The 25,945-nt window shown below is 43.9% G+C and overlaps 1 protein-coding gene across 1 annotated transcript in view; it reads left to right on the plus strand.

Moving 5' to 3' along the window:
• Positions 1-439: 439 nt before the first annotated feature.
• Positions 440-25,945, plus strand: part of AGBL2 (ATP/GTP binding protein like 2) — a 61,732-nt gene continuing 36,226 nt past the window's right edge. Inside the window, 11 exon segments of the mRNA XM_027837893.1 lie at positions 440-630; positions 1,111-1,239; positions 1,793-1,856; positions 9,472-9,606; positions 12,073-12,171; positions 14,173-14,358; positions 15,433-15,540; positions 19,104-19,254; positions 20,847-21,629; positions 23,008-23,164; positions 25,070-25,196. Of these exon segments, the coding sequence (XP_027693694.1) occupies positions 1,207-1,239; positions 1,793-1,856; positions 9,472-9,606; positions 12,073-12,171; positions 14,173-14,358; positions 15,433-15,540; positions 19,104-19,254; positions 20,847-21,629; positions 23,008-23,164; positions 25,070-25,196 (1,843 nt within the window). The 5' untranslated portion in view covers positions 440-630; positions 1,111-1,206.

Genomic DNA, 25,945 nt, shown 5'->3' on the forward strand with positions numbered 1-25,945 from the left:
GCGATTGGGGCGGGTGGAAGGAAGGAATGGTGTGGGCGCTTTCCTTTTCTAAGCCTCTAAAATGAAAGGGCTGGGTCCTTCGCACTCCGGATTTGTGAGCTGGTGAATGAATGCACCAACGAAAGAACGGAAGAACGAACGAATGAATGAATGGGCCCCTGTAGCACCATGGCTTCGGTTACACACAAACTGGGGGTAGGGCGCTGGCCAGTGGCTCACAGCTCCCGCCCCCTTCATTCAAATCTCCCGACATGCTCCGCCCACCCAACAGGCTCGAGCCGCAGCGCCGACCAATCCCAGCCCGGAAGGGGCGGGGCCTTGGGCGCACGTGCTCTTAGGTTCCCACAGCTATGGCGCGTGCGCCCCACGCGTTGTGCTTCCGGGTTCGCCGCGCCGTTGCCAGGCAACCCTGGGTGTTCGTTCGCGGGGTCCGCGCTGGGCTCCTGGAGCCTCCGGTGCAGGTGCGGAGCCCGGGGTCTCCTGCACGAAGCCCTCGCAGAGCCTTGGCCGTCCAAGGGTTAGGGCTGCAAGGGAGCTTAGAGAGCATCTTAGTCCAGCCCCCCACCCCCGTTTTACAGATGGGGAGACTGAGGCCCAGAGAGGGGCAGGGACTTGCCAAAGGTTACGCAGGTAGTAAGTGGTGGCCGAGTCGGGATTTGAACCCAGGGCCCCTGGGACCAAGTTCCAGACGTTGAGGGAGGTCAGAAGTCACCCAGCTCCTTCATCAGCTCTCTAGGTTCTGTCCTAATCTCAGTTTCAGCCTGACCTCCTGTGCCCTCCCCTCCTTGATTCCCCCGACCCTTCCCACTCCCCATCACTTCTATCCCCTCCTGCCCCTCCCCCATCTCGTCCCCTGCCTATGAGGGAGCTCAAGTCAGTTTGTGAGGTGGGAAAATGGGTCGGGGCTCAGGGGCCTGGGGGGGGCAGTCACACACTTTCCTTCCACACCTACACCCACCTCAGGGGGTGCCCACCCCTGCCCTATCCTCCAACCTCCTCCCCACCCCAGCCCTCATGGGAGTGACCTTGCTTTTTTTAGATAAGGGAATGTAGGGGTGGGGGATGGGGTGGCAAGAAAGGGGTTTGGGTTGTCATGTCTTGGTATTGTAGCTTTTTTCAAAACAAGGAGCTGCCTGTTTGGAAGCTTAGGATGTAAGGCTGGGTCCCCTGACATGATTAGTCTGGAGCTCGAGAGACAAGAGTAACATGTATCCAGTAATAGCGACAGAGCTGAACCAGGTCAGTATGCTCTCACCCCTTAGAATCTGAGTCCTGGGTGCCATCCAAGTCCAAAAAGTGGATCAGAGGAGGTTCCCGAAGAATGTCAAGTGGTGTGTTCTGATGGGACGGCCGTGGGATTTTGTTGGCAAAGATACTGGAGCCGTTTGCCATTTCCTTCTCCAGTAAAGGCAAACAGAGGTTAAGTGGCTTGCCCAGGGTCAGACAGCTAGTGTCTGTGGCCAGTCAGGAAGACTCCAGGCCCAGCGCTTTATCCACTGATCCATCTAGCTGCCCCAAGCCCTTTACAAATATTATTTAATCCTCACAACCACACTGAGAGGTTCTACGAACAATAACATTTACTATTATCATCCTCCTCACCATCTAAGATCGCTTGCCCCTCCTAAATGAGAGTTGCTTACAATCATGAGTGAAAGAGCGGGTACCCCATCCTTTGGCCCAGTCTCTCTGTGCTCACCTTGCCTGACTGCCTCAGTAGTAGATATCTGCTTTAAATACTTGCCCTCATGACAGGGGAACTGCCTGACCTAGGTCTCTTTTCCTTCCTTAGAATTTCAAAGATCCTTATGATACCTTTATGAACCATCATCTTCAGTATTATGGATACTTCAGAGGTAAGAAATAAAGCTTGTCAGGGCTCATCGAGCAGAGCCTTCTCACCATCTCTAAGTGTTGTATAAAACTCTCATTCATTCATTATGTGCCCAAAAGGTGGCAGTGCCACCTAGCACCTAGAGAAAAGAAAGCAAGGTCAATGATTTGCCAAAAGTTCTTATTAGCAAATGAGGTGGAAAAGTGAGGACATGCCTCCAGAAATTCAGTTCAATTCAAGCATTTGTTGAATTGCCTAGTGCCTGCTTATGTGCCTGCTGTATACCTGAGACAGTGGCAATGCCAATAATGCACCCTTTCTCCATTCAAAAATATAGATTCTTAAAAATGTTCTTCCATTTGTGTACCTTGCTTGCAAACAACTTTTTAGAAAACACTACTAGCCATTAAAGGTTTGATAAATTTGGGGCACAGCCTATGCCAAACACCCATTTCTAGTGGATCTTGGATATCAATGAGATGGGAGTGAGTAAGATAATATGGGAATGGGTTGGAATGAATAAGATAATGCTTTCAGATATATTCTAGAATAATAAACCCACCTCTCAGAGGGACATTAAAACCAGTCACCATTTCACTGGCCAAAGGTTGGTTTGTTTATTGATTGATTCACAGAGTAAAGGAAAAAGCACAGGAAAGTTAGGAAACCAAATCTGTAGTCCAAGATTTTCTCCTTATGTCCTGTGGCTTCTCTGAGTCTCAGTCTCCTCTGTAAAATGCCAGGGTTGGACCTGATCATCTGGAAGATCTCAGCTTCTCAGGTGAAATCCCAAGCACTTTGAGTGGGCTAGAGAATTCCTTTGTGTCTCTTTTTCTTAGAAGCATTCATTCCTGAAAGTGAGGCAGGGAGGATGGGGATTATAGATTTAGAACTATAAGGGACTTTAGAAGTCATTTAGTTTAGGATTTTGTGCTTGTCTTGGAGGCATAGGGGGCAATTGGGTTTTGAGTGGAAGGGGTGACATGATCGGATCTGTGCTTCAGGAAAATGACTTTGGAAGCTGAATGGACGACAGGCTGAAGTGGGGAGAGATTTTTGAGGCAGGCAGACCCAGGAGCTGCTATTGCAGTGAGGGGGATAAGGGCCTGCACCAGAGTGAGAGCAGTGTCAGAGGAGAGAAGGGGGAATATTCAACATATCCTTCCAAGGTGAAATCAATAGATGTAGGTAACAGCTTGGATATGAGGGGTGAGAGATGGTGAGCCTCCGAAGGGGCTGGCAGGATGGTGTTGTCCTTGACAGTAATGGGGAAGTTTGAGGTGTGGTAGGGTTAAGGGAAAAGATAACTTTGGACCATGTTGAGTTTAAGATGTCTGCTGGACATCCACCTGGATAGGCAGTTAGAGATGCAAGCTTGGAGGCCAGCAAAGGGATTAGGGAAGAACAGGTGGTTGTGAGAATTGTCAGCATAAGAATGGTGATTAAATCTACGGGCAATGATGAGCTCTGCCAGTGAGGTGGTGTAGAGGGAGCAGAGAAGAGGGGCAGAGACAGAGCCCTATGGGATGCCTGTGGTTAGAGGGTATGACCTGGAGGAGGAACCAGAGAAGGAGTCTCCAGTTCTGCGGTCTCAGACAGAGCCTTCCCAAGTGTGGACCATAGTTTAGAGGCCATCTAATCTAATCCTTTCACTTTACATATGAAGAAGCTAAACCCCTGAAGGATTAAGTGACTAGCCCAGGGTCACGGTGCTAGTAAATGTCTGAGGAGGACTTTGAACCCAGCATTTTGTCACTCCAACCCCAGTGCCCTGTGCACTACCCGTGCTAACTGCCAAGGCAGCACCTTTCAGACCCAAAGTCCCCTTCATGCCATAGTGAGACTTTGGAGAAAGAATGTGGACACTACATACAGATGCCCAAATACTCAAATGGATTTGTGAGTGTGTTGAATGGTTATGCTCTCCAGCAGTGCAGATCACACTCTGCCCACACCCACCCAGCCTATGAACTCTTGTTCATGTTCTCTCATAAGTTTGTCACAGTTGGCCAACCCAGCAAGTAGGCCTGTCTTGGTTTCCCTTTATAGCATGAATATCTTGATGGGAGCACACAGTCTGTGCATTGTTTAGCCCTCACGGTAGCCACGTGATCAGATAATTTCTTTTTCGCTCATACCTTTACCTAGTGGCATAGTTTACTCCTGTTCTCCCTCATTGTTCCTCATTTTTATTTAGGTTACCCAGTATGTACCTATCCATTGCCATCTGAGTGGTGGTTCTTTTCACTTTGTTGGAAACCTTAGTATTCTATGATTTTAATATATCATTATTATTATAATATTGTAATTATAATATTGTTATAATATTGTAATAACATTGTTATTAAAATGATAGGCCTTTGTCTCACAAAGAAATTTAAGGCCAATAAAAGAATTTTGTAATTTTTACATGTAAGCTGGCCTGATCTCCCCCTATTCTATTCTAGTCCCAAGTCACCCATTTGAAGTGGACAATAAGTCAAAAATCTCTTTTAAGTTATTTCCACTAAGCAATTCTCCTTACCACGAGACCAAAAGTGGAGCTACTTCTTTTCACTGAATTAATCAAGGACCTCTTCCTTCTCTTAGTATTTTAGACTATGACAATGATTAAATATTGACGAGATTTTCTATTTAGATGGGACCAAAGTACCATCCTCCTATTATTTTGTAATATGTAGTCTAAAGAGAGGATGGGAGTATGGACAATAGACATTCTTGATTTGAACAGTCAAGGCCAAACTGAATGGATCTCATTCAGGATAGCATGCTTTGTTTTGGGGCTATAGGAATCACCACAATGTCATCTGAAAACATGTCTAGAGGACTTCACTATCTGTAGAGAATCCCTATAGAGAAGTCGTCCCAAAAGTTCACCCCAAGGGCTCTTTGCAGTGTTGTTGGACAACTTCCTCACTTTCTCCCAATATCAGGGGGATACCAGAGCAGCACTCAAGCTGTTCACCTGTGCATCCTCACTCTTGTCCTGTGACTAGCGCATCTTCTCTTTCTGTCATATGATTCCTTGATCACATCCTCACTCCTGTTCTTCGAAGCACCTAATTGCAGCATGCTCTCCCCTGCCGCGTGCCTTCCCATTGCTCTTTGGGTGTTGCTTTTATTGAGCAGTGGTGTTCCAGGTCTTAGTGCCTTACATCAACACCAGTAAAATATTTGCATTGAAAAGGTAGTCCTTAGGGGCAGCTAGGTGGCGCAGTGGATAGAGCACCAGCCCTGAAGTCAGGAGGACCTGAGTTCAAATCTGGCCTCAGATACATAACAGTTACTATCTGTGTGACTCTGGGCAAGTCACAACCCCTCACTTAACTGCCTCACCAAAAACAAACAAACAAACAAAACCAAATATGCATAGTCAAAAAACAAACCCCAACATTGGCTGTATCTAAAAATGTATGAAATGGGGCAGCTAGGTGGCGCAGTGGATAGAGCACCTGCCCTGAAGTCAGGAGGACCTGAGTTCAAATCCAGTTTCAGACCAAACACTTGACACTTACTAGCTGTGTGACCCTGGGCAAGTCACTTAACCCCAATTGCCTTAAAAAAAGAAAAAGAAAAAGAAAAAAGAAGTTTCCAAAAAAAAAAAATGAATGAAATGTATGAAAATTCTGCATCTTAAGTTCATCTTCTCTCTGTGAAGAGGTGAGTAGTATGTGCTCTGGAATTGTGGTTAGCTATTAATCAGAATTCTTAAGTTTTTCAAAGTTGTTTTTCTTTACAATATTGTTGTGATTGTATAAATTGTTCTAGGTCTCTGATTTCACTCTGAAGTCTTCCTAGGTTTTTCTGAAATGGTTTATTTCATTATTTCTTACAGAACAATAACATTCCATTACATTCATATCCATAATTTCTTTACCCACTCCAATTGAAGGTCACCCTCTTAGTTTTCAGTTCTTTGCTACTATATAAAAAAAAAAGCTACCATAGTTTTATACATATGGATCCTTTTCTCTTTTCTTTGGTCTTTTTGAAGTGTAAGCCTACTAGTGGTATCCCTGGGTCAAAGAGTATATACACTTTAGTGATTTTGCTAATTCCAAATTGCTTTCCAGAATGACAGTTCCAATGAATTTACCAGTTCACAGCTTCACCATTTTCTTGAAGCAACCTCCCTCCTCAATAATTGTCATTTTCCTTTTTTGGTCATCTTTGTCAATTGGATAGTTGTAAGGTTAGACAACAGAATTATTTTAATTTACATTTTGTTGATTATTAGTAATTTGGAGCATTTTTTATATGGTTGTTAACAATTTGGATTTCTTTCTTTGAATGTATATCTATGTTATATCTATGTGTGTGTATATATATACACACATATATATACACTCATATGTACATACATATGCTAAATATATGTAGATATATACATACACATATATATTTCCCCAATTAACTGTTTTCCTTCAAATTTTACCTGCCTTGATTTTGTTTGTGCAAAAAATATTTAATTTTAGGTAATTAGAATTGTTCATTTTATCTTCTGTAATTTTGTCTATCCTCTGTTTAGTCATGAACCTATCCATAGTTGCAAAAGTCATTTTCTTCTTTGCTTCTGTATTATGTTAATGATGTGACCTTTTATGTCTAAGTCATGCATCTCTTTGGAGCTTATCTTGGTATAGGATGTGAGATGCTGGTCTGTACCTAATTTCTGCCAGACTGCTTTCCAGCTTTCTCAACTATTTTTGTCAAATAGTGTGGATGGGGAGGTGTTTGGATTTTGTGAACTCTATGCTATTATGTTTGTTTGCTTCTGTATGTTGCATACCTAATTTGTTCTATTGATCATCGGTGGGGTTTTAAGAGGCAGAGGTGTTAAGGGCATTTCATGTATATAGAACATAACAAGTAAAGGCATAGAGGTGAGACAGCATAGGACCTGGATGGGGGATAAAGGAGTCCAGTTTGGCTGGAGCGTAGCACATATACAGAGGAATAGTGGGAGACAAGCCTAGAAAGGCAGAGGGGCATCATATTCTGGGAAGTCTTGAGTATGAGGCTAAGGAATTTGATCTTCATTTCATAAATGATAGGGAACCATTAAGCTGTTTTGAGCAGAATCATTGGGGAAGATAAGGCTAGTAGAAGTCTGAAGATATTGAAGGGCTAAAAGAGTAGGGGCAGCAAGGCCAGCTAGATGGTATATAGTAGATGAAGACCTGAACAAGGAAGGTAATATAGGGAGAGAGAGCAGGATAGACTGTCAGGGTCAAAACTTTAGGATTGACAATTAATTCAATGGAGAAGGCAAGGGGAAAAAAATCAAAGAAAACACTTAAGTTTTGAACATAGGTGACAGGGGGTATAATGGTGCCATTAACAAAAATAGTAAAGTTAGAAGGAGGAGAACAGGTTTTTTGGAGGAATTGTGTTCAATTTGGGACTTGCTTAATTTTCAGTATCAATATAAAATTCCTGTAAGCAGTTTGAGATGTTGGTCTGAAACAGGCAAATGGTTAGAGCTGTAGTTGTTGATTTATCATTCATATGTGTTGAGATAATAGTTGAAACCACAGGAGTGAATGTGATCACCAGGGACAAAGAAGACCGAAGATAAACTTTGGGTAATGTCAACAGTAAAGGGTCATGAAGAGGAAGAGGAGCCAGCAAAAGACACTAAAGGAGTTGTTAAAGTAGGAGGAACACCAGAAAAGTAGTGTGTCTCAGAAGCCATAAAAAGTGAAGAGAGGTCAGGGGAGGCAAGGATTTGAGAAGAGGCCTTTAGATTTGGCTACAAGGAAATTCCACTGGGAGATTCAGGTGGAAGGATTCTGTATGTGATTGGATATACTTTTCTACAGCTCAGAAGAAAGGTCAAGGCTATAGACATTGGAATTATCTGTATATAACTGCCCTGTGAGAGGGCAGTTTCCATAGAATGATGAGTATCAAAAGCAGAGAATTAAGGTGTTTGGGAAGTGAGTGGATATTGAGGATTTGGTAGCATCAGATTTGGCAGTGAAAAGGAGAGAGGATCAGATTGGCTAATATGACAGAACAGGACAATGATAAATGTTGGAAAAGATGTGGGAAAATTAGAACACTAATGCATTGTTGGTGGAGTTGTGAACTGATCCAGCCATTCTGGAGAGCAATTTGGAACTATGCCCAAAGGGCTATAAAATTGTGCATACTCTTTGACCCAGCAATACCACTTCTAGATCTGTGTCCCAAAGAGATCATAAAAACGGGAAAAGGACCCACATGTACTAAAATATTTATAGCAGCTGTTATTGTGGTGGCAAAGAATTGGAAATTGAGGGGATACCCATCAATTGGGGAATAACTGAACAAGTTATGGTATATGAATGTAGTGGAATACTATTGTGCTCTAAGAAATGATGAGCAAGTAGACTTCAGAAAAACCTGGAAAGACTTGTATGGACTGATGCTGAATGAAATGAGCAGAACTAGGAGAACATTGTACATAGTAACAGCCACACTATGCGATGACTGACTTTGATAGACTAGGCCCTTCTCAACAATGCAAGGATCTAAGACAACTCCAAAAGACTCATGATGGAAAATGCTATCCACATCCAGAGAAAGAATTGTGGAGTCTGAATGCAAATGGAAGCATACTATTTGCTCTCCTTTTCATTTGTTGTTTTATTTTATTGCTTCATTCTCATGGTTCCTTCTGTTAGTTCTAATTGTTGTTTACATCATGACTAATGGGAAAATATGCTTACTATGAATGTATAAGTAGAGCCTATATCAGATTGCACGTTTGGAGGCGGGGAGGAGAAAGGGGGAGAAAATTTAGAACTCAAAATCTAATGGAAGTGAATGTTGAAAACTAAAAATAAATAAATCCATTATTTTTTAAAAAATTTTAAAAATAAGGGTCGAGAAAAAAAAAGAAGAAAAGGAAAGATAGGGTAGATAGAGTGTGGGCGAAAGGCCTTTTATTTTAGGGTTGGGAAATCCATTTATATGCAGATGGAAAGTAGCCAAAAGGGCAAAGATTGAACAAACAGGAGAAAGGGATTAATTGGTAGAACAAAGTCCTGGAGGAAGTGAGTTTAAAGCAGAAGCTCTGGTAGAAGAATTAACCTTGGCAAGGAATAGAGAGATGAAATACAGAGCAGTTCAAAAGTGGGGAAGAAAGGAGTTGTGGGAGCACCTGGAGGATGATCTATTTCCTCAGTGAAGAGGAGGCTGGTTTTTAACTAGGAATATGGAATATTTGGAGGAGTGGAGGGCAGGGAGGGAGATGAGGAAAGAGGAGTTGCTGTGGGGAATGAGAATAGGTACCATTTGTCAGGTTGATTGTAGAGAAAATTCAACATTGGAAGAGTAGTTGAACAAGGTCGATCTCTGTGATCTCCAAGTTCTGTAGGATGACAGTGGGCCCCATTTTGTTTTGGTGACCCATGTTTTCATTTAAGCTACTCCCCATAGGGCCATCATCAAGAATTGGGGAAGGTTGAGCTTTAGATGTTATCCCCCATTCTTCTGCCAGATAATTCCATGAAGAGTGTGAAACCAATTTGGAATGTTGGCAAGGCTTTAATTCTAACTGGTAACAATAGCAGGGCTATTTCCATCGTAGGAAGCTTAAGTTTGTCATGTGATGAGTGTTTCAGCCCCCTTAATTAAACATTTGCTTTTAGCTCAGGGTGATGGTTTACCAAATGCCACTAAACATCAGGATACATGGGAGAGGTCTTCTCAATACCTGTTCAGGGGAAATTTCCGGAAAAGAAATGATTTGAAACAGGATACATTGCAAGAGGAGAAGCTAATATGTAAGTAGTAAAGAGTGAATGTGAGCCACTTCTCTCATCAGGTAGAGGCCCTCTGAACAATTCCTCGGGGCCTGTAGAAGTAGCTAAGATCAATTGCTCTGTCGCTTCAGCAGTGTGGCCCTTGTTCTTCAGTATTGGGTTGCCACTGCCAAGAATTTGGGGAGTGGGGTTTATAAGAGGGGTATTTATTTTTGTATCTCTCCCAGCCCTTCAGTGCAGAGTGATGATGCTGACTTCTTGAACGCTATGCCAGTGTAACACTTATATTACAAATTACAAAGCAAAATAAATTCCCATATTGACCATATTCAAAAATATGTTTCTCATTCTGCGTATTAATTCACCTCTCTGTCCTAAATCAGACTTATTTTTCTTTATAATGTATTGTTATTATATAAAGTCTTCACCTAGGCCCCTTCACCTAGGCCCCTTCACTTCAGGCTACATCAGTTCATTCAGATCTTTCCAGTTTTCTCTGAAATCGTCCATTCCATCCATCATTTCTTATAGCAAAATAATATCCTAATTACATTCAGGCACTCTAATTTGTTCAGCCATTCTCCAAAGATGCACAATCCATTAGTTTACAGGTTTTTATTACTCCAAAAAGAGCAGCTATAAATATTTTCCTCTTTCATCTCTTCAGGCCTAGTTATGGTATTCCTAGGTCAAAGAACATACACAGTCTAGTATCTTTCATAGTTTGGACATAATTCTAAATTGCTTTTGAGAATGGTAATGCTTGAGCTCCAATCCTGTGTCACCTACTGCCTTTGGAACTTCATGAGCTGCATATCCCAGTGACTGGCAGCTAGATGGTGCAGTGGATAGAGCGCCCAGCCTGGAGTCAGGAAGACTCATCTTCCTCAGTTCAAATCTGGAAGGAAATGGCAAACCACTCCAGCATCTTTGCCCAGAAGACCCCAGATGGGATCACAGGGAGTTGGACATGATTGAAAAGGCTGAAGAACAGCAATAGATATTCTGCAGCCATCTCAGACTCCACACATATGAAACAGAACTCATCCTCTTTCCCCAAAACCCTTCCCTCCCCCAAATTTCCCTATTATTATCAAGGACGCTTGTTTCCCCTATGACCCAGGCTTATAACTTTGGAGTCGTCCTCCATTCCTCTTTCACTCCGAGTACATGGGCTGTGGCGGAATCTTGTCGCTTGTCCTTTCACATCATTTCTCACGTACATCACTCACACAGCCCTGACGCTGCTTCAGGCCCTCATCCCTCTCTCTTGAATTTCTGCCTTATAATTAATCTCCCCGGCTTACGTCTCTCCCCTCTGCATTCCATCTCCACTCACCTGCCGAAGAAATTTGCCTTAAGCCAAGGTCTGACCATGTCACGCACGCACGCACGCACACACGCACGCACCCTGCTCATTAAGTTCCTGTGGCTCCCTATTACCTCTGGGATCAAATAGAAAGTACTTTCTGGCATTGAAGGCTTTTCGCAGCCCAGTCCCTTCCAACATTTCTGGCTTATTATACTGTTGCCCTCTATTCACTCTGTGTTCCACTTACACTGGTCTACTTACTGTTCCTTGAATATGACACACCTTCTCCTCTCTCCCTGTGGATTAGCTCTCTCTGCCCTGTGCTTGGTGTGTTCCTCCTCCTCACTTCTGACTCTTAGATTTGCATGCTTCCTTCCAGACTTGGCTCAAAGTCTTCCTTCTACAGGAGGCCTTTCCCTATCCCCCTAGCTTCTAGCCCTTTCACCTCTTATCTCTTCTGTACGTATCTTGTATTTAGTTTTCTACACGTTGTCTTCCCCCATTAGATGGGGAGCTCCTTGGGGCCTTGTTTGTCTTTATTTGTATCCCCACAGCTGAGCAAAGTTCTGGGCATGTGTTCAGTCATGCCCAACGCTTCATGACCCCTGCTAGGGATTTTCTTGGCAGAGATACTGGAGTGGTTTGCCATTTCTTTCTCCAGCTTATTTACAGATGAGGAAACTGAGGCAAGCAGGGTTAAGTGACTTGCTCAAGGTTATTCAGCTAGTATGTGTCTGAGACCGGGTTTGAACTTAGGTCTTCCTGACTCCAGGCTTGGTGCTCTATCCACTGCACCACCGAGGTGCCCTGACAATATGCTTATTGATTGATTAGCAGTTGATAAAGCCATTGCTGGTCAACTGCCTGTAAATTCAACCAAGGATTTGGAGAAAGCATTCCAGCCAGGTTTGGAAGTAATAGTCATATAAGAATAGTGAGCAAGAAGGAGAGACCCCAGTGAGGGAGCAGGCCAGGTAAAATAATGGCTTCATCATTCAGCAGTAATTATCGTGGTTATTCTTCTTGCTTATTAGCCTGGGTAATCATGATTTTACTGTATGTGAGATGCGTTTGGTTCAGAAAAGTGCTGGGGACGCTGGTTTAGAGCGTCTGTTGAATTAGATAACTTTTCTTTAATTTTTAAAAAGTTAATGTCATCATCTCCTCTGTGCCAGGGAACTCGTGTGCCTCCCCTACTGCTGGGCTCTTGTCCTGTATGGAGACAGCCACTACATGGTTCTTCAAACCTGGATCATCTTCATTTTCCCAAGACAGTAAGTTGAAAAGTCTAGCTAGAAGAAAACTTTGACTTGAATTTATAATATTTAAATTCACCCAGATTACTTACAGTGGGGAGAAGAAGGTGTCTATTAGTGTAAATAAGTTTTGTTCAGAGTATAAATGAGGTCATTGCTATCTTTCCTTATTTTGATTAGCTAAACAATCAGTTAGAATGGTTAGAGAAGAAGAAGGCCCGGCCTTATGTCTGTGAGTCATGCCTGTGATGTAGATAGACCCCTGGTGCCAGGAAGCACTGGTATTATCACCCCCATTTTATAGAAGAGGAGGCCAAAGCTCGAAGAAGTTACTACGCAGCACGTGAGGGCAGAGGTGGCATCTCACCCCAGGGTACCTGACATGAGAGGAATGGGAGGAGAAAGTGAGGAGTGGTTGGAGTCAACAAAGATAATGCTCATTGAGGAGGGCTCGCCTTAGGACCATAGGATCCTAGATCTGGAGGTGGACGGGACCTCAGAAGAGGAAACTGAGGTCCAGGGAGGTTAAGTGAACTGCTCGAGGTCAAACAGTTTTAGTAAAGGTCTGAGGAGAGATTTGAACCTAGGATCTCTGACTACAGAGCTATTCTTCCTTCCATTTTACAGTACCTTGTTTATCTTTCATCTCTGCTTAGGCAAGAGAGTCAGTAAACTCTAGGATGTGGCCTGTGTGACTTGGCAAGTGGGTAGCTCTTTTTAAATATAGATTATTTTTTAAATGAATGAGTTCTCTTTTAAAGAAATAATTCAAGGGCAGCTAGGTGGCACAGTGGATAGAGCACCAGCCCTGAAGTCAGGAGGACCTAAGTTCAAATCTGGTCTCATACCAGACACTTGACACTTACTAGCCGTGTGACCCTGGGCAAGTCACTTACCCCCAATTCCCTTAAAAAAAAAAAGAACTTAAAAAAAAAAAAGAAATGATTGAGTGCTTTTTACTTATGTATGTCCCTCAATAGAAAAAAAATCCCCACGCTCCTTTTTGATGCTCATAAATGAGTTGTAACTCAGTATTTTGTTTTTAAAATATATAGATGAGGAATTACATCTGTTGCAAGAATGTTTAGGATCCTTGCTAACCACTGCATGAAAAGCCAGCATAGGTTACAGACAGACAGGTGTACTACAGTCATTTAGCCACTCAAGAGTGTGACATACCCCATCAGTAAGTGATGGACATGTGTGACTACCGGTTCCATAGATGACATGTGTAGAGTCCCTCCCCCAGCTGCAGGACCCAGAGTTTGGGTAAGGTCTGGTAGAATGTATAGACAGGAAAAGATACATTTTTACCAAAAGAAAAAGAATGCTTAAACTGTTACGAAGGCTTTAGCATCCACTTATACCAGATCAAAGACAATCTTATCTTCTTGTTAAGCTCCTCCTATGTGCCATATTAGATGAAATAAAGAGAAGTAGGTGAGTTCCTGGGAACAGTTCAGAGTTCTGTGAATTTTCTTTTGTCCCAGTAAAGTGACTGGGGAAAGAGAGGTATTGTAGGATACATGTAGGACCTTTGTATAACATCAAACATAGCACATTTATGTTCTCCTAAAAATATACTTTTGACACACCTCTGAATATTAAAGGAGAAGTTGAATAAGACAGCTGGTGGTGCAGTGGAGAGTCAGGAAGACCTGAATCCAAAACCAGCCTTAGACACTAGCTCTATGACCCAGGACAAGTCACTTAACTGCTGTCTGCCTCAGTTTCCTCAACTGTAAAATGGGGATAATGATAGCACCTACTTCCCAGAGAGGATCAAATGAGATAGTATTTGTAAAAATTCTTAGCATAGTGCCTGGCACATAGTAGGCAGTATACAAATGTTTATTCCATTCACTCCCCCTAATAAGGGACCTAGAAAAACATGTCTATGCTAAGATTTCCATAGTCGTTTATAGAAAAAAAATAGCTACCGAACTGTTGATATTTTCAGGATTAGATCTCTCAAGATTGGGAAGGAAACCTTTTACTTAGTCCCTTTTTCTTTCGCAGGTTCCCATTTGTTGGAAAGCCCACTTTTTAAGAGCAAACAACTACTCTTTGATGAGTTTGGTGAAGGAAACCCACGCCTCCGAGAACCCCGAAATCTCTTTGCTTTTTTCTCTAACGATGGATTTCTACAGGCTCCACGATGGCCCATAGAATGTGAAGTCATCAAGGAAAATATTCATCACATTGGTAATCTAATGTGTATTGTTACTTCCTGAGTTAGTAGTAATGGGGTTCTGTTAAGTAGGGGTAAGAGCTGGTAAGTTCTTCTCACTTAGAGGGGTCACCACAGGTCAGAAGATAAAAGGTTATCATTTATCCAGAGATGACTCTGTCTATGTGTCAAGACCTGTGACTTAATTCGTGTTGCGATCTCCTAATATGGAAATTCCCTCCCCCAATGAAGGCCAGAGGCACCATAACTTAGGGAGTTGTCTTAGGGAGGAGCTTGGCTCATTGAGAGGTCAAGAGACATGCCTGGGTCACATACAGAGTGTTCATCAGAGGCAGGGCTTCCAGATTCCAAAGCTTATTCTTGGCCTACTTTGCTATACTTTCTGTGTGGCCAAGTTCTGGCAAATTGATTCATGTTATTTCCAGTTCATGTGTAACTGATAATAAACCAGGATACAAATTTATTCATTAAGAGAGAAGGATATGCCTTTCTATTCTCATGTTATATACTCATGTTAGTGTTCACTATGCAATATTTGCCCTTCCCAGGATCAAGGTAGCTGGGAAACTGACCTGGGGATCAGATAGTTGCTTCGTCAACTGGGAAGGCAAAGCCAGGAAGGTTGGATGGCCTGGTGGGGTGCTCTGCCCCGAGCACTCATCAGTACTTCCCTGTGGAGTTCAAGCACTCCTCACACTCTGCACCACTCTAGACTTCCAAATTAACACCACGTAGGCACTCCCAGTCCTTGTGTGTCTCTTGGTTCCTTCTAGAAATCCCTAAAGAGCCCTAAAGTCTTCTGAGAAATGCACTTTGGACCTTCATACTAAAAGTCAATTCCAGTGACCAAGCTAATTTCCATTCTTGTCCTTGTGTCCCAGCATCCTTTACAGAAGGAGAACAAATAATACCACATGTGTGAGCTGCCAAGGGGAATACTTTGGAAGGGAGAAGAAGTCTTTGTTTTGGCTCTTGCAGAAATGAACAGAGTAATTTTGGTAGAGTTTTGCATACCTTCTGCTCTTTGTGCTGTGAAATGTCCCTTAGGTAAACATTGACTGCATGTTCTTATGGATGTCTCCTTTCAGAATGGGTCCCACCCAAGCCTGAGTATTTCTATCAACCTACGGGAAACGAGAAGGTGCCAGAAATTGTCGGAGAGGGAAAAGGCACAGTGGTCTACCAGATTGAGTCAGGTATCCTCATTTTCCTCAAAAGGGCTTCATTGTGACAGTTAGAAAAGTCTGTGATCACATGTATGGAAAGCTAATGAAGTATCTTTTGATGACCAGGTTGATCAAGAGTGCTGATAGTTGTGGAAGGTCAACCTTGGCACTTTCACTATTCTGCAAAAAAATTGTTGTTGTTGTTTGGTTATAAGCCCGTATCGTGGCTTCCTCTTCTCTACAGCAAATATCACTGGAGCTGCCTCCAGAGAACCTGCTCTTTGCATCTTTCTGCTCAGTCACTGACACCACCTTTCATCCTCCCTTCCCCGTCCCTTCTCTTGGTAGTCCACTTCCCAGTGTTCTGTGAGTTTTTATAAGACACATCAATATAGTTTTACTTAACATATTTTTGTTTTTTATTTTCTGTTTATTTTATTTTATTTTAGTTAGGCAATTGGGGTTAAGTGACTTGCCCAGAGTCACACAGCTAGTAAGTGTCAAATGTTTGTTCTGAGACCGGATTTGAACTCAGGTCCTCCCGATTTTAGGGCTGGTGCTCTATCCGCCGCACCACCTAGCTGCCCCTACTTAACGTATTTTTAAAGGGAAGATAATTGGTGGGGATGATTAGGAAGTGATTATTGTGTTAAGAGAACATGTATAAAATATGCATTTTAAAAACAAAAATAAAGTCTGTCAGTACTTCAGTGGAGCTGTGATTTCACTGCTGGGACTGCTCCCTCCAGTGATACAGATTTCAACTCATTCTCCCACATTGTCCTCTTGTGGCATTCATGAGCACGGCCTTCCATAGAACCCCTCGAGCGTGTAGCCAACATACCGGGCCACTTAAGTCACTTAGCATGCCGGTGGTTCCAGGCCAGTGGGGGGTCTGGTCATTTCCTGTCTCTCGCTCTTGTTCCAAGACTAGCTCGCCTCTTTTTTCAGTCATTCTTTCCCGGAGAGCCCATTTCCTGGTGTTCCATTCCATACCTCGTGGGCAAGTCTTCACGCTTAATAGCAGCTCTAAGCACAGGCAGAATGGATGGGCTAGATATGCCAACCTCCCCAGCCCGTGCTCTGTCCCTGTTTATCCATGTTTACGGTTGACTCGGGTATTCAATATGAATTGCCGTTGATCTTTTGGGAAACTGCAGTTTGGATGCTTGGGAGATCAGGATGCCCCCTGAGTTTCAGCCCAACCCAGCACCCGAAGGATACAGCCGGACTTCATTGAATCTGTGTTTGCTTTGCGGATGTCAGCCCATCTGTACTTTCTCATTCTCTCTGTCCGTAGCTTTTGCAGAAAGCCTGCACAGAGGAGCTACCAAACACTTTGACGAGCTCCCTTTGGGTGTATACGTTCCATGTGTGCCTGAGCAGAACTTGGCCCATCTGTCCAATATCCCCTGTTCTTGTTGTAGCAAGGCCGCCCACCACCTTTGCTGACTGAGGATGGCTTCCGTGCTACATCTCACATGTCATTGTGGATAACACGCTGTAGCCTACACCTACCGTGTCAGTCACTCTTGATCTTCTTTGCTTCACCTACAGTTTTGGTTCTTCTGTGATTGTGCTATTCTGGGACTTGAAGGCACATAGCATTACAGTAAGACTAGCCCAGGTGGTGGCGAAGCCTCAACCAAGCAGAGAAGCTGGTGGCAGATGAAGGTCAGCCACAGAGAGGAAGGGACTTCTCCCTCCTCCCTCCCCCCAATCAGACATGGCATCTGGCAGCAGAGAACCTCATCTAGTAGGAGATGCTCCAGGCGGCACAAAGCAGGCTAGAGGAGAAAGGAGGCCCAGGAGCAACATGCCCAGCAGGCACGGTGCCCAGCAGAAGTGGCAGGAAGATAACACAAAAAGAGAAAAGACAGGACCCTGCAGTGCTGAAGCATGAGTTGCTTTGGCCGCATTTGTTGCCTTCGTCTGTGCCTCTACTAGAGTATTCCGTGCATATGCATGTGCCCGCTGTTCACACTGATGTTATGTCTATCTGTGCAAGAGTGTCCCTCAGGCTTATGGGGGAACATTTGGTTTACAGTTTGTGCTACACCATTGTAGTAAATGCTTTGAGAAAATTGTGTCAACTGGCTAACTATTAAAGGTAAACACTTAGGGCAGCTAGGTGGTGAAGTGGATAGAGCTCTGGCCTTGGAGTCAGGAGGACCTGAGATCAATTCTGGCCTCAGACACGTAACACTCACTAGCTGTGTGACTCTAGGCAAGTCACTTAATGCCAACTGCCTCACCAAAAAAAAAAAAAAAAAGTAAACACGTGTGAGCTCTAATTTCAGGAGTACAGACCCACAGAGGTTGCCATCCCTCAGGGACCCAATCCATGAGTGTCAAGTTGGTGAGGATAGCCACACCACAAGAGTAAACCCGCTACAACTTCCTGGTAGATTATAATCTAATCCCTTCCCAGTCTCCACTAACCTCCCTCCCTTACCCATAGCCAGCATATCAAGGGATAGACACAGAAGCTCCAGAACTCATGACCAGGTGGTTAAGGCTTAAGATTCTGTGCTGCAGAAAGTGCCTTGGGGCAAGAGAGAGAACTTCTGACCCCTTGGGTCAGGCAGTAGGTCTGTGAAGCCTTTTGCCTGGGTTCTGGGGTCATTGGGTTCCTGCTGAGTGTCCTGGTTTTAGGGAGATTTAGGGCTTTAGGGGCAGTACCACTCCACAGGACTTTTCTTCTACACCCACCACTCTGACCAACAATGCCATTTGCCTTCCCAACTCTATTTATTCTCCCACCTCAGACAGCCTTGCCTTCTTACTTTGCTCTCCTTTTCATACGGCTCCCCTTCTCTTTTTTCCGCTTCGAAGCCCTTGCATTGAACCCTGCATCCAGGTAGAAGGTGACTCTCCAGGTTGTGTACTTATCCGTGTAAATGCCCCTCCCACTAAGGCAGAACACAGCCCCTCTGCACCTTGTCATCCCATCCAGTTCTTGTCTGTGTTTTCCTGTAACTCCTTCATGAAGACTTCATCCTGGGTGCTGGAGGCCTCCTTCCGACCCTCCCCCTCCCCTCCCTCACACACACACACACACACACACACACACATTTTTTAGTATTCAGGGCTACCAGCATATCATAGGAACCCCCCATCTTCTGTCCCTTGCTATGTAAATGCTTCATGTGAATACAGGACTTTCTAAGGATATGTTTGGTGTTCTTATTATTAAAGACCTACTCCCATAGCCCAGAGGTAGCCTGGCTTCTCAAAGCCTGTGCCAACAGAGCACAAACTGTCAGATTCTATCAAGCTGGAAAGACGTTGAGCGCATCCCTGGTGACAGACTTGGTCTCTTTTTTGAGGATCAGCCTCACTAACGTCAGACTAGCTCGTCACCAAGCTTGGGTGCTGGCCATTGAATTTTTCCTGGAGTAGGAATTCTCCGAGACCTTCTACGTCCCAGAGGGGCCGTGAACTGTGTCAGCAGAGGGAGTACCCACCAAGACAAAATCCTTGAACTTTGACCCTGACAACCAAGGCCACAGCCTGGATGACTGTCAGCATAAGGGTTTGTGTAAGCAGAGAAGATGACTTGTACCAACTTCTATATCTGTCCATTTTCTCAGCCCCCACGGGTTCCTATTTCACCAGCTCCAGAATAGGAGGCAAACGAGGATTGATCAAACAACTTTCTGTCAGTTTGCAAGGACCAGACGATGACACCCTGCTGTTTGAGTCGAGGTTTGAGAGCGGGAATTTGCAGAAAGCCATCCGAGTGTGAGTAATAATGAAAAGGAATCTCTGGAGGGGGATGGTAATTGAAGGAGCTGCCTACTGAGACTTGTCTCCAAGAGTGGGATGAGATTTGGGATTCACTGTGGAAAGAAAGGTAGAAATAAAAAGAAAAGCTGTTATTTGTCACGTTTCCTAAAGGCAGCATGCTAATGAGCTGCAAGTTACTCTAGCTGCCATCCCCTACCCACCCCGCCAAGCTACTGATACATGCCTCATCCAAGCACACGGCTTTTCTCTCACTTCAATTTCCACCTCTGGGGGCAACTGTTTTTCGTACTCTAATTCCAGTCTTCCACATGCTGTAGTCATTTTCCCATCTGTCCTCACAAAGATAGAAGCAAATCAGGAATAAAGTCTTTCAGTTATCCCTAAAAATCAAAATTATGTAACACCGGTCTTCAATTTTCAAAGTAAATGATTTGTTCATAAGTTATGAAGCTGTTTTGAAAGGAGACACCATGGTGCAGTTGAAAGGGCCCTGCATGTTGCCTCCAGCAAATGGAGGCCTGGGGTTGAATCCCGACTCTGCCATGTACTTTGGTGAATCAATCCAGGCTGGAGGCTCAGTGAGTCGAGACATGAACATGAAGCCACACACATAACTGCAACACAGGAAACTGGCCTTGACCAGAACTTCAAACTACTTGGAGTGACCCAAGGGGGTTTAGGGTCTTTTGAGCTTTATACTGAGATAGACAAAGGGAGCCTAAAGGGAGCTTTTTACAAATCCACCAGCCTTGAGTGAGCAGATCCAGACACTTCCAATTTGCCATTCAGGAGCAGGGCAGATAAGGATAAACTGGGCCTGGAGTGTTACTTAAGGATTTATCACTTTTCTAGCTGTTTCTGTCCCTGGTCTCCCTCCTTCCCTTAGAGAAAGGGGCCAGGCTACGCTACTTGGACACGTCACTTAAGTTTTCTATGCTCCAGTTGTTTTTTTGTTTTGTTTTGTTTTGTTTGTTTTTTCGCTAGGCAATTGGGTTAAGTGACTGCCCAGGGTCACACAGCTAGTAAGTGTTATGTGTCTGAGGCCGGACTTGAACTCGGGTCCTCCTGAATCCAGAGCTGGTGCTCTATCTCCTGTGCCACTTAGCTGCCCCATTCAGTTTTTTCATCTGTAAAATGGAGACAATAAAGGTACAACCGACCTCAAAGGGCTGTTAAAAATTTCAAATGAAATACTGAATATAAAATACCATGTAAACAGGTAGTATTATGGGAAAGACTTTCTTTTTTAAAAGACTATTACTATAACACCTACATGAAAATATCCTGAAGACCAAGAGGAGTGAGTGGTACAGTCAATAGTCAGTCAGTCAGTCAAACATTTATTAAGCACCTACTATGAGCCAGGCATTGTGACAAGCCCTGAGGATACAAAAAACAAGTAAAACAAAGACAGTCCCTGCCCTCAGGGCAATGGATGGAATAGTATACTAGTAAGTAGAAAATAGGACTGAGAGTGAGGAAAACCTGGGTTCAGATCTCACGCCTGACACTTCCTAGATGTGTAACCATTGGTAAGTCACTTAACCTCCTTAGAGCTTGACCTTTCTTGGTTTTCTCCCTTGCAGAGACACCTATGAGTATGAACTCACTCTGCGAACCGATCTCTATACCAGCAAGCACACACAGTGGTTTTATTTCCGAGTCCAGAACACCAGAAAAGAAATCACATATCGTTTCACCATCGTCAATCTGCTAAAACCCAAGAGCCTTTACACCACAGGGATGAAGCCTCTTCTCTACTCGGAGGTGGATGCCCGTACCCAGAGCATTGGCTGGAGGCGAGCGGGGGATGAGATCAAGTATTACAGGAAGGGCGCAGAGGAGGGACAGCCCACCTTCTACTGCCTCACGTGGACAGTCCAGTTTCCACATGACCAGGACACCTGCTACTTCGCTCACTTCTACCCTTACACGTACACGGATTTGCAGTATTACTTGCTGACAGTAGCCAACAATCCCATCCAGTCTCAGTTCTGCAAGCTCAGAACTCTGTGCAGAAGCCTTGCAGGCAATACTGTCTATCTGCTCACCATCACCAACCCATCTAAGAACTCGGAAATGGCCGCTGCAAAGAAAGCAGTCATTCTGAGTGCCAGAGTCCACCCTGGAGAGAGCAATGGCTCCTGGATGATGAAAGGATTCCTAGACTTTATCCTCGGAGACTCCCCTGATGCCCATCTCCTCAGAGACATCTTCATTTTTAAGGTGGTTCCCATGCTAAATCCAGATGGTGTGATTGTGGGGAATTATCGCTGTTCCTTGGCAGGCAGGGACCTGAATAGGCATTACAAGACCATTCTGAAAGAGTCTTTCCCCTGCATTTGGCACACCAGGAACATGATCAAGAGGTGAGGAAGACAGGTGCCCTTTGTCAGTCTCTCAGTACGCTCTGTAACCCATTTGTAGAAATGATCCCATTGGTTGATAAAAGAAATCCAGCTTCATTGAAATGCTGCCGGTAGATCCCGTATTATGCCCTGATAGCCACCAGCACTGGCGATGGACTGAGCTGTACTCACTTCAGACCATACAGGGCAATTCTGGTTTTGCCAAGGAAGTGATACCCATAAGGCCCTCCCCTTAGGGTGTCTGATCAAGCAGAGACAAGACCAAATGAAATGAAAATGCCCATGAGCACGTTCTGCAGACCCTTTAAACACCCACTACTGTATCTGTAGACAAGGGTTGGAGGAAATGTAGTGCTCCTCAGGGTGGGCAGCCTAGTTAGCCTGCCCAGGGTTTGTGGAGGCTGTGAGCGAACAGAGCTTGGGAGGACGGAAAGGACACATTGGCACCAAGCAGGTGAGCATTTCAGATGGAGGGAGCAGGACGTGGGAGTGGGCTTCAGGGGTGGGCATGAGCAGCTGAGGACCAGGGATAGTTAGCAGGTGTGTTTGCCTTGTTTGTCATCATCATCATTGGGCCCAGCCTACATGCAGCACTTGATTTTGCATCTCCCTAATGTGCTTAGTATGTATTCTTTTATACTGCAGTTATCTGTGACTATCATAACTCTTGACTAGATTGTAGATTCCATGAGAACAGGAACTTTGTCTTACCTCACTTTTTACTATCTTCCCCTAGCACCTAGCACCATATTTTGCACACATTAAATGCTTTTTCAGTTTTGTGTTATTGATACGTTTAATCTGCATCCTTCCGCACTCCACCCCACCTCTCATCTTCTTTCCGCCTCTAGCTCAGAGCATAGGACTTCAGGTTAATATCATTACTTCTGAAAAGGGCCTGTCACATGAATCCCTTCACCATCTCTGTGACACCCTAGGCCAGTACTTCCTTCCCTAGCCACAGCTCTCCTCCATGTGCCTCCCCTAATTAGACTGGGAGCCCTGTCAAGGTAGGAACCGCCTCTCTTTGTGGAGTGGCATAAGTAGCCCTTAGCATGGTACCTAGCACATAGTAAGTGCTCTCTAAATCTTTTTTCATTGATTCATTCATGTGAGTCATTGATGGTTTCTGGGAAGGTGAGGGAGGTGATCAGTGACACCAGTTTAACTCAGCAATTATTTATCAAGTGGCTACAATGGGCAAGGCATTCCCTAGGAACTGAGTGTGCTGAATTGGAGATGCCACAACCCCTGACCTCAAGGAACCTAATGGAGGTGGGCAGACAACACGTTCTAATGTAATATAATATAATATAATATAATGATTAAAGGGGATAGAGCTCAAGGACCTGTGTCTGACAAGGCCTTGATTCCATAGAGTCCTTGAAGAGCGGGAGGTCCTGCTCTACTGTGATTTCCATGGGCACAGTCGAAAGAACAACATCTTCCTGTACGGCTGTAACAGCACCAACCGCAGACAGTGGCTGCACGAGCGCGTCTTCCCGTTAATGCTGAGCAAAAATGCCCCAGACAAGGTAAGCAGGGGAGATGCCTTCCTGCAATCTCTAAGGGCCTTCCAGCGTTAAGTCCTATGATAAGAAAGCTCCATTTCCTCCGTGGAGTTTTTGACATTGTTGCTTCTGTGTTTCATGGACTGGCCTCCTAGAAGTGTAAGTCCCAGCAAAAACTTCTTTGGGGCTAGAAGAGTGTTTCCAAGTGAGGTTCCAAGAATCACAGTCGCCACTTCTCCTGGGCCAAATGCTTACACTTTTTGTAGGTGAGGAGCTCTAACTTATGCCTACCCTCTGTGTGGCACCAGAAGAAGGGATCACATGATAGATAAGCCAATAAATTCATAAGGTTATATGATCTGAAACACCCTCATACCTGCCTCAAGCTCGCAAATAATGAAAAGGTCACTGAGGGACTGAAAAGAGAGGCTTCAGATAATAAAACATGTATAGTTCTCTTTAGAAACAACTCTGTAGCTGAGGGAGATACAGACAGGTAAAATGTATAATTTGAAAGTGAAAATCCAATTTATAGAACCTATAAGGGGATCTTTACTATATATGTCGGATGAAAAGGAAACAGTTGGTTGAGTCTCTACTGAATACCTAATCTGACGTTTCCTCCTAGTCAGGTGACCCCCTAGAAAGCCTCACAGTTGAACCACAAGTGTGGGCAGGTCCTAGCAGGCTGAAAAGGTCTAAAAAATAGGCCTGGCAATAGATTCGTATCTCACCCAAGAGCCAGCCAGACTGACATCGAGAGGCTTGTTCCTACTATCTTTGATCCCAACATCTCATGGAGGCCACTTACTGAGGGCTCTAGAGGGGCTGTTGACTGTGTTAGTTAAAGGAATAGCTAGAATCTTTGACAAGTAACAGGTTAGAATAAAAGATGTCTTTGAGTGGTATAGACCTCCTATAGAAAATGATCTCATCACATGAACTAGTGGAACATGGCCAACCACTGTGAAACTTATGGAGTGCCTGTTGTCCTCACCTGTGAAACTGGCAGGGACTCACTGGAGGAGGGGTGAGATTTGTTCCTTTTTTTGCCTCAGAGGGCAGAACCAGGGGCAATGGTTAGATATTACAGGAGGCATATTCAGACCCGATGTCAGTGAAACCTTTCAGCCGATCCAGACCATCCTAAGGAGGAATGGCTTGCTTCAAGGTGGGACAAATTTCCCCTCTTTGAAGTCTTCAAGGAGAGGCTAAATGTCCACTTGTCTCATATTTTATAGTGGAGATTTTTTTTCTGTGTATGGATTGGATTAGGTGCCTGCTTTGGTCCCTCAGATTCTATGATTCTGTACAGGACTAGATTTCTGTGGTGCCTTCATGTTGTAAAATGTTAAAATTCTATGACTCTATGTACAGTTCAAAACACTTTGCTAAGCAACTCCAGGGATACAGAAAATTAATTATATAAAACATTAATCCTATAGAATGGCTTATAGACAAGGTCTCCTCAAAAGCTGATATAGTCAGGAACACTGACATTGAAGGGGTTGGAGTTGAGCTGGACCTTGAGGGAGGAATGGCATTGGATTGGGGGGAAAGGACAGAAGTCATTCAAAATGGTGGCCATGCACAAGACACCCTCCCGGGTGGATTGAGTAGGCCAGAGGGGCTGGGCAGTGAGGCCATGTGAGGGAATGGTGGCAGATGCCTTGGGAGAGACACATTGGGGCCCAAGGAGAGTGTCAAATGATAGTAAAGAGCTTGCTTTTTGGGGAAAGGGTGTCACACAGTCAAAGTAGAGAAAGTAATGACAAATCTCTGATGAGGTAAAAAAATCTTTGTAACATCGTAGAAGGGTCTATATTGCCATAAGGAAGTCAGAATTGAAAATGGAAAAACAAAACAACTGTTGTTGAGTGTGCTTGACATTTAGATGTCTACTAACTGAGGAGTCGGATTTCTCTTTAGTTCTCCTTTCGGAGCTGTAATTTTAAAGTCCACAAGTGCAAAGAAGGAACTGGACGGGTTGTGATGTGGCGCATGGGAATCCTGAACAGCTATACTATGGAGTCGACCTTTGGAGGGTCAACATTAGGTAAGAACTCCTTTGGACAGCAGTCCCCCAACATTATAAGGGCAGGCCAAGCCAAAGACTTTGTAAAGACATGCACATTTTCAATGTTGTTACATTACTTTATCCTAAAGAAATGCTTTGCCATCTACCTGTGACTTGAACTAATACTCATAATAACAATGAAACAGAGGCTTCTTATTTTAGGAGATACTTGGCCTGACCCAAAGAGAAAGAAATACTGTATTTTTAAGAAAACATGATATTTTTTACTTAGGGGTGGTATTTTTATTTTAAAAGATGTTCTAAGGAAGTCCAGTTTGAAATGTCTACTAGGCAATTAGTAACGTAGGATTAAAACTCGGGAGAGATACTAGATTTGGATTTAATGATTTGGGAGTGGTTGGCATAGAGATGATAATGAAACTCATGAGATCCCCTGGAGATCAGCTGGAGACTGATATGGAGTTAGTGAAGAAGAGTGAGGGGCCTTGGACAGAACGTAGGGAAACAACAGCCACACTTAGGGGACATGATACAGATTAACATGGAATTGAGAAATATTTAACAAGATGAATAAAAAACACAACAAAACACAGACTTTTAAAACTAAGTCATTATGTAGCCCCCGGGGATCTTTATGTATGGATTAGTGGCTCCTGTTTTTATTTGATTTTAACACTACTGTTCTGGATGATGAGTTAGCAAAAGAGACTGAGAAGGAGTGGTTAGACAGGTGGTAGGAGAACTATGGAAAATGGTATTTTCAAAGA

Source organism: Vombatus ursinus, unplaced genomic scaffold (assembly GCF_900497805.2).
Source record: "Vombatus ursinus unplaced genomic scaffold, bare-nosed wombat genome assembly UNPS02014822.1, whole genome shotgun sequence".
Classification (NCBI taxonomy): Eukaryota; Metazoa; Chordata; class Mammalia; order Diprotodontia; family Vombatidae; genus Vombatus; species Vombatus ursinus.